The sequence below is a fragment of the Neodiprion virginianus genome, chromosome 4 (assembly GCF_021901495.1).
Source record: "Neodiprion virginianus isolate iyNeoVirg1 chromosome 4, iyNeoVirg1.1, whole genome shotgun sequence".
NCBI classification, from domain to species: Eukaryota; Metazoa; Arthropoda; class Insecta; order Hymenoptera; family Diprionidae; genus Neodiprion; species Neodiprion virginianus.
Window position 1 is genome coordinate 9,328,686 of NC_060880.1, and position 13,706 is coordinate 9,342,391.

The following is a 13,706-nucleotide window of genomic DNA, read 5'->3' on the forward strand; positions in this document are numbered from 1 at the left end:
ACTTCGAAACCATGATCAGAGGTGCCTTGTCACGGACTGTTTTACCGACGGGTGGATTCACGCACCGATTTCTCTGTCGGACATTGTGAAAACTGCAGATTATTATGATTTCCGAACAAGCTACAATCACCAATTATCACAAATTGCCGATTCTCTTAATTGAATATTATTGTTGTTTCATAAAGCAAAGAGGTTTTTAGACTACTGAGTTCGGAATTTTATATATATTATCGCTATTAAACGTTTTACGAGTTTACTGAAGTGTAGACTTCGACAAGTGTAAAAAAAAATCACACAGCTAATATACACATTACGATACACAAAAAGTAAAACGGTGTCAATTTCAGTGAATTTTGCTTGTTAGTTCGAATCTATGCCTCATAAATAATCGAATACCAAAAGTGAAAAAAAAAAGAAATAAATAAAGAAAATAATTTCGGTGTTCGATATAAACCAACTATCCATGGCATCCCCCTTAGAACACAGGTTATAAAGAGCGCAATTAGTCATAAAAAATTAACGGGTAATTATATCGCGGCACGAATTTGCATGTATTTATATAACGGTACATTTAATTACATCTGCGAGTATGAATACCGGATAGAGTTCACGTTTGCGTTTCAAGTCTCGATGCATAAATAGTCCAGTCAAGATAGGCAAAAAATCGACCTCACTTTGCATTAATTCCGTTTTCGTTTTTTCTTGGTTCAATCGTTGGGGGGGTCACTGGGAGTCCTCAAACCAAAAGTCGACCAAATCGGCCCCTTGCTATCGCCGCCATCTTGAATTTTATGAAATTTTCTTCAATAACTCGGCCATTTTCAATTTTAACGAAAAATGGTAAAGACAAAAGTTGTAGGAAATTCAATTATTGAAGAAAATTTCATAAAATTCAAGATGGCGGCGATAGCAAGGGGCCGATTTGGTCGACTTTTGGTTTGAGGACTCCCAGTGACCCCCCCAACGAATGAACCAAAAAAAAACGAAAACTGAATTAATGCAAAGTGAAAACCTATCTTGACTGGACTAAAAGGCGAGCGATGGAGCGAGCGAGTGAGATAACCGAATGTCGCGGCGAGACCGGATCGATAGCACACCGCGTCGTACGCCTCGCAGCTACAACCCTTCTCATTCTCATTCGTCCTTTAGTTCTTCACCTTATCGCCGCCGCGGCGTCACCTCCTCTTTTTCTGCGTCTTCTGTTCGTCTTATTCTTCTTCTCTCACGCGTTGTTGTCCTGCTTTTTTATCCTCCCCGATTCCCACTCTTTCTCCATGCTTTTCAAACGGATTCGACGCGTTCGCCTTTGCGACGCAGCGGCAGGGTAACAGCCTCAGGATCGTAAGAACAGAGGCGCCCAGCACTGATTTTGACCCATTCGCCTTTTTGTACACTGTAGTGTACGATCTTGATTTTTGTTTTTTACGAATTTCTCTAGATATATCGCATATTAAATAAATGTCAATTATACACGTCCGGCCAAAAGTTTCGGTACACCAGTCTTTTATTTTTTATTTATACAGTACGAATTTCTTACCAAACTAAAAGTCAGTTGGCGGACTCAAAAATAGAGATAATCGAATTTCCCTATCAGCGTTTTAAATAGGACAAATTTACCTTTGTTTTTCTTGTTTTAGAATGTTCTCTACGATTTTTTTTTTTTTTTGTGCCCTGGCAGGTACTGTTGAACATGGCCGTTTGTCGGTTATTTTTTTGGCGACCGAAAATTAACCCCACAGCTTAAGGAAAATTTTTTCCTCAGTTTTGTCTATGATAAACTTGAAAAGGATATCAAAACCTACATTTACGGTTTTTAGAAAACTTTGTACAATCTTTTTGTTCGCACTGGAGTAGCTAGATTTTTTCAGAATTGATTCAAAACGACGTAGCAGGGCCAAAAACTTTTTTGTTGACAATTTTTTGAAAAAGGTATATGAAGGTAAATTTGTCCTCTTTGAAACGCAGCTTGAGAAATTTTATTATCTTTATTTTTGCGTCTAGTGCGGAAAGAAATTTCCACTAGTTTATTCAAACTTTTAGGCGGCAGTGTATGAAGTGTTTCTTTACTCCAATAACGACATTTTAAGTCAATATGTTCATTTTAAAGTGAACGGGTTAGGGTAAAAAAGAATGTCGAAATACAGAATGAGAAAATATAGAAAGGTCAAAACATAGAACGGCGAAATTGAGAATCTGTATACAATTCTATAGTTCGGCATTCTATGTTCTGATCTTACTGTTCTTTTATTGTACTTTTCTATACTTGTACTTTCATAATTTTTAAATTCTATAAATTACGCTTTCACTTTTCTAAAAACTCGATATTTATTTTCATATTTCTATATTATTACCTTCATAGAAAAAATCCTCGCGGAAAATGACCTCTTAATCAAATTTCAAAAGGTTGTTCTCCGAATTCTACGTTTTCCTATTTTAACACGGGCACAGCGTCATTTGAAAAAAAATTTTTAGATTTCATGCTGGAGGAATTTCGAGCGAAATCCGTACCGCAAACGGTGTAAAAGTTATAAGCCTCGGCTCACAAATGAATTTTAATTAAAAATTCATGTTCAAACGTCCTTAGCGGCTAAACTATGGACTTGACAATAAAACATCAAATGACACTTTCGTACAGAATTTAATTAAAAGTATGCTCCGAGGTTCAAGTCCGCGCGTATCATCAAACGCGGCTAAGTGGCGACAATTTAAGAAATATTACATCTTTCCCATGTTATGTTATGATCTTTCAAAATTGGACTCAAGAGATATCCTCGCGTGAATTTTCTTTTTTATATTAATTAATAGATCATCGCTTAAAGTACATTAGTGAATTGAACAATGACGAAGTACCTTATGCCGAATCCCTTATACGTTCCTTTCTTTTTTTTTTACTTAATAAAAATAAAAATTGAGCTTTACAAAGACACACCCGAGTGTACGATCTAATACGATGAACTGTATAGCAAATACCCAAAAGCACGCTTGTCGAGATGCCAATTATCATTTTTGAATATCTAAAAAAACATTGACGCATAATTATCGCAAGATCAGAAGAATGGTGACTTTTCACTTGAACCTGCTAATGAAGTTGGCGCTCTGTTGACCGTCAATCCGCAAATGTCCTCGAAAATATTGATATCGAGACAAAGCCAGAGGCACAAATAAATACGGTATAATTTTAAAGGCGAATATCATAAAAGATAACGGCCAGCTAAATAAGAAAAAGAAGGATCGTTAAAATCTTGTTACACGTATATCATTAGAATTTCTAAGTTCATCTCGAGTATTATCCTATGAAAACAAGTCAATCCACAGCCAATTTGTGGGTATGTAGAACGTACGATAAGCTGATGACGAAGTATTGATTTTGACTACGTCTTTTCTACGTAATTTGTATTAGTCGATTTCACGTTTTGGCTGAAATAAGTAAAACTTGTTGTAAACGAAAAATAGCCAAAGCCGAGGAAACCGAGTTATGCCGACATTGAATTGATTACGCCAAGAATGAGTGTTTTCAAAGAAAAAATTGAAAAAGATATCCAAAACAATATGACGGACACAATAAAATTAAACTTACGTGAGCGGCAATGTGTTATACGCGTACATAAGTTATAACAACGCCAGAACTATAATTTTACTAGCGAATTGAAAAGAGTGATTATATAGAGAGAAACATTTTCACGGATAGCTGAAAATTCGTATAGTTGAAAGTTTAAAGTTCAGTGAACCAATTTCATAATAAACTTCGATGATCACTGTAATTTTGGTTTGGCTCACTAGAACTCAATGTCGAATCGACCAAACTCTGTTAATCAACGTGGAGCGGTCAAGGATGCTATAAAAATTGTGCAACTAACTTGTTTAAATATTGAACATCATCCCAGATGTTAAACATATCATTGACAGGATACCGCTTTAATGGTGACCTGTAATAAGGTTTGTGATTGGAATAACTTATCTCACATGATCAATGATACGATAAAGCTTGTCGTTTATAATATAGTGGTTTTCTTTGATTGTTCTCATTTCATATGACTGCTCAAATGTATCTGCATAATCAAGATGTGCGTAGTATAAGAAACCATAAATGTAATTGCAATAACTATACCTTTATCATTGCATTCAGCAGAAATATAACGCAGCTATTGATTTTTCCTCGTTTATGAATCCTACGTTAATGTTCAACGTCACGCTGCAATAGTTCGTATTGACAGCAATATTTAATAGCCATAATTAGGTAATTGAAGAGCTTCGGTTAAGAGGCTATAAATTACTTAATTCGTAAACAGTTAGGTTGACGTAGAGTGGTCAGAGTGTTTGACTGGTTAGTAATACGAGCGTGCCGGGTTCAAATCCCTCTGATCGTGAGCGCGGAAATTTTTCATAGATTGGTGGTTAATAATAAGTTGTCGGCAACTCGATGCACGGTGGTATATAGCGTATAATGCGAATAGTATATTGTCTACCAAGGGTGGAAAGTGGATCGTTTTTGTCCGCGTGTGAAATTTGATTTAACGTTTCTTTCTTGCCAAAAATCCGGGATCAAATCACATTAATCGATAAATTGAAATGTGTGTGTAATCAGGAAATTGATACAATATATATTATATGTATTCGATTTATTTATAATATATTATTAATTAGTACAGAGGTTTGAAAGTAACTTTTCCGCCCGCCGTTGATTTTTATTGCCCGCCGTGCGGAAAATAGTTACTTTCATCTCGGACTTTGGGTAAATAAAAAACGCGAAATCATACATGTGTCGTATAAACAAAATCACGCGTAATTGTGACAGGAAACCTTTTTTTCCGGCGTGGTAACGGCAACTATGGTGTTCGACTTACGAACCAACCATGTCTCCATGGTTTCGGTTACTATATTTTATAGTAGAATTTCTGCATTGCAACGCCTACTTTACAAATGTATCGTCGACTGTACCGATAAATTTATAGTTCGACACACTGTAATTTGACAATTAGTTTTAACTATAAATCTTAACTGTCCCCTCGGAGAACAATCTATTTTTTGATATGCAATGGTCAATTACAATGTTCTCTTATTTTATCAAAAGTGAATATTATTTTGAGAATAAAATAAGTAGAAGAAATGAGTTTAGCGAACAGCGAATTAACTAGGAGAATGCGTATTGTTGAGCGAGTACTTTACACGTTATCTAAGATGATAAGAGTAGGAAAACTGGCATAGTTAAAGTTATTAACGTTGACGTAACAAAACGTTGAAATAAAAATCTTTTTTTCGCAACTGTAGAATAACCTTGGAGGAGTTCACGAGTTACTCAATTTCGTACAATCATGAAGATGCGAAATTACGCGTGTTTTGATAAACGCATTGTTCGATAACGTTACACACTTCAACCTTCAATCACTTTTTATTCCTGAATAAAATTCTTTATACACTTTACCATGTTATAAGCCTGGATTGTCAACTCAGTAAATAATCTTCAGTACTTGGACAGCAGTAATATTTCGCACCGATTTTATTATGGAATATTGCAGCTTCGTCAAAAGTTTAATGCATACACAGAGGGGACGAGGAACTGGTAAAAGTTCCAAAAAGAAAGAAGAATGAAGATTAGTCAGAAGCGATTAATTAAAATAATCTTTATCAAAATCTGATCGACCATACTAGATATACCTACGTAAAACAATTAATCTCCGACTATGACAATTTACGCACACAGGATTGTTTCAAAAACATTTTTTCGTTGATGCTTTTTGACTTTGACACACACCCCGCGCATGCATTATGTCATCTAACAAATGGTCTTCTTTTTTAAACCCTTATCAGTAACTACACCGATTTTTCAACCCCCTCCCCCCTCTCCTCTTCCCCCCCTTCCGGTGAACCTAACAACTCTCATCATCTTGATAGATTCTTTTTAATATTACAACTACGTGCTTGAGTTTTAATCCCTCGTTCATTTTTAAATGATAAGTCACTTTGTTCCAAGAAACGAATTCAAACTTGTCTGAAATATTGACCATTTTTTGTCATATTCAAAAATTGTGTTTCCGCTAATTGTACCGACAGAGAAATGGCAAAATCTCTTTCAAATACCCATAATCATATTCTTTCCGTAAACTGTGCTGTAGTGTTTCTTATTTTCCACATTCAACAGTGAACAATCGGATTTCAACGATCTAATGTTTCGTTTTGAAGTAACAACTTATCATGATAAATTTTTTTCGCGATTTATATAAATTCAGTACTATTTACAGATGCTGAATATGAAATGATATCAATCCCTAATAAAATTGGAGTTGGTAATAACATTGGTCGTAAAGTTGTTGAAACCATGCATGCTTAGAAAAAATCGTTATTTTGCGGATTTTAGATTGTTTGGGATTTCGTAAGCCGTAATAAAACAAGACACGCTTATCTTTTCCAAACTTAACTTCTTCAGAGTCGTTAAAAAATTCGAAATCGATGATCACCCCTGAGTGTCTTGTTACGTTATATAATGTAACTATTTACTTCAACCTCGTAATCAATGATGCAAGTCAAGCTCATAACTCCAGTAAGATATGGACATTACTTCCCTCGCTGATTTAAAAGACCTCGAAGAGGAAAAAAAAAGTAAAAAAAAAAACTAAGAATTATTTCTGGATTTCTTCAATAATTAAAGAACAATCAATAGATAACGCATCTCTGAAAATTGCAGAAAATTATCGTTACAGGTATAATAGAGAAATGTTCAGCAAAAATTGGGGCCTTCTAGTGGAAATCGATAAAAAGGTAAGTAAGTGAGTAAGAGGTACTTTTGGGAATCACAAAATCTAGTGGTATTTGAAGATGACGCTACCGACACTGTCAAAAGGTGAGATTCTTGCGATTCCTAATTTATTATTTTCAAATGATTAGAATCTGAAATATGTTGATTTGAAAATTGTAAAACGAAATGTTTATGCACAATTTGGAATTCCAATATCTTTTGAACCAGGGATTATCTAGGGCTAATTGTTAAAAATTGTTGAACAATGTGGGGGAAAACGAGCTTTCTGAACGAAAAAAAAGTCGATAAAAAGTAAGTTTTGTATTATAGGGAGTAAAAGTGAGAAAAGCGAGTAAGCAGAGAGCCCTGAAATGCACAACATGTACAGCACATGTACAAGTAATAGTAACTTAAATAATCAGCAACCACTGCTGGCTCTGTGTTACACAGTGGAAACCTTCGGAGGGGGAAAAAAAATATTAGATTTGTAACAAGATAACGTTGCATGACTTCGCTCACATAACGCGGTGCATGAAGCAGTTACATGCAGAACTGAAACACGTAACGAGGAGCTACAATCTCATACGTGAATTAATCTTTCCCACAACCCACCGGCGAATTTAATAGATGTCGCGCATTATTGGTTTTTTTTTATATCCTTTTTCAAATAAGAAATAAATCTCCACTGTTTATCATGTAGAGCCACAGAGTTAATTCAGATTTCGTTGTAAAAGAAAAGTTTCTGGTATTTAACAGACTGCAAAGTTACCTTCCGATGACATTATTTTTAATCCTACTAGTATTTGACTCGCTATGTCGCTAACGGATAATGGTTGGTAAAAGTATGTATTTGTAGAAAAAACATAACCCTCAACTTTGAGTGGTGAAGGATTAGACTTTTTCAACAAATTTCAGACAACGTAGGTGTATTTAAGCCGAATAAAATTTGTCGTAAATCACGTTTGACCTCTTTTAGTGGTAACAGAATTCAATGCATTTTAGCAGCGTTCGTTTCTTCGCAACACCCCCTATCAACCGGTGAATGCAAAAACATCAGACAACTTGTCACCCGCGTTGAAACATTGCGAATTGTTAACTACTGGAAAAGTCAGCGACGTTGAAATCGGAATGATCGATTCTTAATCGATAAGGAACCCTAACGAGATGGGAAACGCGTCGCGAGACGATGTGACAATATTGATTTCTAGTAGCTCCAACCCCCACGCTGTAAATACATCAAACATCATTCGGTAGAAAACAAAAGAAACTGTTATAATTTCAGTTGTCCTATTTCGTTTGAATCCTTTCACCTACCTCCTCGGCGAATTCGAAGTCGCCATCAAATTTCCTCTTCCGTTTGCATTCGGCGGCCACCGCGAATAGCAACGCGATGAAAACCACCCACGAAAATTTCATCGTTCGATGGTCGGACACAATAAATTAACTGTCAAGAACAACTGAATGCGGCCTGCGAGAACGGAGAGACGTGAACCGATATTACAACGCGACGATCCTGTTCAGGACTGGAACGAATTGTGACTGCGCGACTGCGGATTACCGGTGGGTGTGTAGAGGGGGGGGGGGGGGGGAGGAGGATTACGTCAGGGAAGAGACGGGGATCAGGAGCGGAACATCAGCGCCATCCAGCGGAAGGAATTGGAACGAATTCGAAGTGCCACCCCCTCCTTGACCGCCCTTCGGCGCTCGGTTGCCCCATTTTTTCACCTTGAGCCTTGAGAATGGATACTGGCGCGCCAGTCAATACCTCTGTCCTTGCCTGCCAGCTTACCGATACCCGTTACTTACCCACCACGTTACACCTCTTGACACCATATCATCCCCCAACGTTCGATATTATTAAACTTATTATTCCGCCACCCTCCGGCAGCAGAATACCACGGGAGTAGGTACCACATAATACGCCGCAGTGATGGGTGTTGAAATATACTCACCGTCACACGAAGACAAAAAAAAGAACAGACTTTACTCAAAACTGTAGGAAAAGAGGGACGAGTCAGGTTTTTTCGTAAAAAATATCCATGCCAACTATATGTATAAGCAGATTTTAATGATTCTAGAGTAAATTCTACATTTTACTAAGTATATTTTACCAAAAAACCCTGATGCGTGTTCCTTTTTTCCTGCAGTTTTGAATGAAATCTGATCTTTTATTCTCTCCGTGCAAGGCTGTGTAATATTTGAAATGGTTTCGTTTCGTTATGTATTCAAATACACTTTTCATTTTAAGATGCCTTTTCTATTTGCTATTGGAAATGAAAAATCGTAAGCATTTTTATTCATTTGACAAATGTGTCTGTTTGAATGGAATTTACAGTATTCCCTGTATCCTCCGTAGCCAATGTTCCGGAACAATTCTCTTCGATCGAATGTATATTATTGTCACGTCATCGCTTGATCTTTAGCTTAGAGATCGTATATTTAGCAATGCGTTGATCCTTTCGCTCGGATGGAGCTGTGATTTAATTGATGAATATCTTGACCGAATTGCGCCTGGAGACCAAACAGGTCTGCCTGTAGTATCTCTGTCCGAAGTGTTGAGAATGTTTTGAAGGGTAACCTGAAAATAAACAGCACAGGATTGCATTGCGTGAAATATATTTTCAATCACAATGACTAGCTAGATCTAGCACAAAGCTTCAAAATTACAGTTTGCCGTTATTAAAAAACTGTTCATGAAGTACATTACTTGGCTACCATGATTGTTTGAACGAGTTATACGATTTGAAATATACGGTATTGTGATAATATGGCCTAGCTGCAAAAGACGACGGTACATAATATGAAAACAGAGATTGATTGTGAAAAAAAAAAATCATTCATCTACAAAATAAAATGACAAGGAACATGGCATATCTCAAAACGGAAATGCTCACAGTGGATATGAGAATGCCATTTTACATTTTATAATTCATTTCGAATACCTATTTTACACTTTCCGTTTCAAATATATTCGCGAAAGCATTTCCATTGGTGCGTTGAAATCATATTTTTATAAGCATTTTCGACTTTATATTTTACATATACTTTTGAAAGCATTTTACCCGACACTCTTTTAACCCTTCATACTTTGGACATTTAAGTCAGAAGAAAAACGACAGTTTTGTTGACTGCAGATAATAAGGCTCTACCAGAGATAACATAGACTGATTATAATTAAAAATATTCACTGCTAGGATTATTATCTCCCTGTACCTCCCTGTACCTGAGCGGGTCAGTTTTTTGCTTTTAATCCTTTAACTTTAAGACTATTGGTGCAATGTTATTCAAACAAGTATGTCTTGTATGAGAGGTGAGAGATATTTATCCAAAAATTCTGATAAATTTATTTTGTGCACGCGGATAGAATGTGTCAATAATCAAAAGGTGTGCTTTACGATATATGTATACCTCATTTTACGTAATATTACTTATATTTCGTGTTTCTCGATAGCGAAGCTGTAATATGTATATGATTCGCAATTGTTCTAGTGCGTAGGTGAATTTTTTAGTTACAAAATCCGAAGCTAGATCTACTATTTTCGTGAAAAAATGCGTTGGAACTTTAGAAAGCACGATAAAAGAAACCTAACTCAATCCATCGAATTACTGAATCGAATCGAATTAATTATTGTGTACAATTGAGTCATTTTACGATTTCTGTATACTTTTTTAGCGATTAAGTCTGTATAGTAAAATTTTCAAAATGATTTTATACTCAACACAAAATGAGAAAATGCACACGAAACGTCTACATGACGTTTTCTATTCCTATTGTTGATTTCACAAAAACGTGCATATTGCAGAGACGGTCTTGGAACGTGGGACCTTTTTAGGATGTCTAACAAAGTTATAACGTGTTGCCTCTACATATATGCATCGCACGAGCATAAACATCTTTCCTTGCTTTCATCGCTTCCTCATTCATGGCTGCAGATTCTTGATCTCACACGCAACCTTTGACGCAGTATGCCACGGGTGCGATTTACAAAGTTTCTGGCCTTTGAGAATATTGATTGGCCAAAAAATTGCATTTTTCACTAGCCTTCGTCTGATAAGTATTTATAAAATTAGTGTAGTCGTAAACAATGAAGACCCCTAAGAATACGAAAAAAAGGAACACTGAAATTATAAACAAAACTTGGATCGTTTCACAACGCTGCAAAATGGTTGAAAATCTAGTTGATTCCGTCGAGTTCATTCTATCGATAGCTTTTTTATTTACAAATTTACTGAAAAACATTTTTAACTTCCCGCTCCTGTTTTGTCGAAGAAACAAAAATATGAATAAGTAATCACCCTAAAAATAAATAGTTGAGTTTTCTCTAGACCTCAACATTTCATAATCTAGAGAATCATCTCCGGCCATTTTTTGATAGACGTCTAAGTGTATGTCGTGTGTGTGATCAATTTTTGTCCGATGATATCTCGCTAAAGAATGAACGGATTTGGATTTGGATTTGACCTTAATCGACGGTGCTTTTCTGAATTTAGAACTGATTAGATTTTGGATATGATTAGTTCCGTGGTTCCCGAGTTATTTGAACAGCTTCGTAAAAAAAATAAAAATTATGATATCTCGAGAATGGATTAATGGATTTTGGTCTCGATCGGCGCAACTTTCCTTATTAGCTTATCGTTTAAGTCATTTGATTAGCAAAACCAAAAAAAAAAAACACAATTTTATTTGTTTATAGCCGTTGATGAATAAGAGTGAGGTCGTTTGCAGCACTAGTTAAGAGTTAAAAAATTAAAAAATTCGTCATTACAAATCCAATATAGCGAACCAAATCTTCAAAAAGCCATGTAGTTTTGATAAAACGCGCACGTATGCAAGTTTTTTGCGTTGCTAAGTTCATGGTATAAATGATATGCAAAATGCAGTAAAATAAAACTTGAACAACACGTTTTATGTCATTCACATGTTACGTATAACGAACGCCTATTTTACCTCTCTGTTGCATTGAACTGATCTTTTAAAAAGACCACTACCCTCTCCCCCCTATAGATGAGTATTAATAGGTATAAGTAATAGGTAAAATCAAACTGTTTTACTTGAAAATGGTGCAAATACGTAAGATTTTTTTTATGAAATACGTACAAGAGTTTCCTTCAACATCTCACGTTAGTTCCAAAGAGGGTCAAAACGGAGCCACCTTTGTTTTTTGCATTTTCTTTCCATAAATTATCACATTTGAGTTTTCTGTTCATGAACATTCCTGCCATTCTCGTACAATACAATTTTCAGTTTATTATACAGATTCAAGCCAAAATTGTAAACGAAGCCATAACGAACTAGCTGGTACTTACTGGTTTTCGCGTTTACGCACATCAAACGAGAAATGTCGGACAATTTTAGATGGCATGTACTTCTCTAACTATTTCGCAATGAATACCTGGTATTGATACACATCGATTAAAAAATTGAAAAATAAACGTTTGGACAACTTTTTTTGATTTAAGACCGCTATGGATCGTAATGTGGTATCCAAGAAAGGCCACTACATTTTTCGTTGTTCTGAGGAAAATTGAAGCGAAGTATTGATATCCGAGCTTTTGTTTATAATTTCAGTATTATGTGATTTTCTTTTATTTTGGAAGAGATCTTGGTAGCTTACGAGTATAATACTCTGATAAATACTCAACGTATCATTCTCCCGTAATTAAAATTCGCTAAAGTTAATATAAAGTATCAACTTCCAGCTAACAAAACTCCTCAATCTACTCGAACAGCGAACTTATAATTGAACGAATGAATTTTCGAATTCACCAATTCCTATTTCTTTGAATTTTCGACATTGTCCTTCACATTTTTATTCAACATTATTTTAAGTTTATTCCTGACGGTCGACTGTTCGTTGTTTCCCATACCAACGAATTATTGTTGATACGTATAAGATGCATAAAAATCCAAAATACATTAGTCCTAAAATATGAGTGCGAACACAGTTTTATTGTTTATAGGTAATGACGACGATGCTACCGGATTAGCAATTCCTAACAGCTGTAATTCAAAAACGACAAGTTTCTCATAAAAAGCAAAAAACATGTCAGTCGCAGATTTTCACGAAAAAGACATTTGGGTAGCCTATGGAGCAACAGACCCGAGTCACCCTGTATATGTGTATACTTTTACAGAAGATGATCCATGCATACCCATCACCCGATTGCATGTGCCATTGCCTGATACTCAAAATAATTACAATACTCGTATTTTGGGTGTAAAAAAATATTCTTGGACGGTTCTCCGCTTCGAGTAGCGTTCTTTGAAAGTTAAATAAACGCCTAAACACGGGTTTGTCTCTTGTAGAAAAATCCTTACATCAAAATCGTATTCGTGATCTTTTTTTAGCCAGATACTATCAATACTGTTCAACGAAATATATAATATCAAATATTCATCAATTTTATCATTTTTTTAACAAAGCTTACTTTACATAAAACAAACTCATACGGCGAGATTATGAGTTCAATGAGTAGTTCAATTTGTATGGGGACTGATGCACCGTGTTAGCCGCATAAGTACTGATCTGATTGGAGAGTATTAATTCTTTCACGTTCTATTTTTGTTCCTATCTGTTAACAGAACAAGAGTGATTTTAATTGAAAAGTATTAGTATAAAATAAATACGGCTGATACGACTCAAACGCCAATCTATGTTTTGATTCGCATGATTTAAATCACTTCAATCATAGAAAAGTAAAATCGGTAGGTCATAATTTCAGTTGGATGCAAAAATTTAGTCATTTCCACATCCATGTACCACCAAGGAGATAGTGAAAGTTAGCACGGTAAGTGACCGACTGCGAATGCGTAGGATAATTGAACTCTATTGGTCGGTGAGATCGTAGCAGTGATCGCTATGACTATTTTAACCTTCCGCTGTCATTTTGGGGTCAGTCGTGACCCAAGGATTTTTAATCGAGGTTTTCGTAACTTGAAAGTATTTGCCTTTTCAAAAATTTCTTACTACCT

The 13,706-nt window shown here is 35.7% G+C and overlaps 1 protein-coding gene across 3 annotated transcripts in view; it reads right to left on the bottom strand.

The window, feature by feature from the left end:
* The window catches only part of LOC124302057 (proteoglycan Cow), a 114,397-nt gene extending 106,151 nt beyond the window's left edge, over positions 1 to 8,246 (bottom strand). For all 3 annotated transcript variants that reach the window (XR_006907623.1, XR_006907622.1, XM_046757826.1), the window contains exon 1: positions 8,048 to 8,246. Coding sequence is in view for 1 of the 3 variants with exons in the window: in XM_046757826.1 (XP_046613782.1) it covers positions 8,048 to 8,149 (102 nt within the window). In the remaining 2 variants the exon portion in view is untranslated. The remainder of the gene's footprint in view (positions 1 to 8,047) is intronic.
* Positions 8,247 to 13,706: the final 5,460 nt, after the last annotated feature.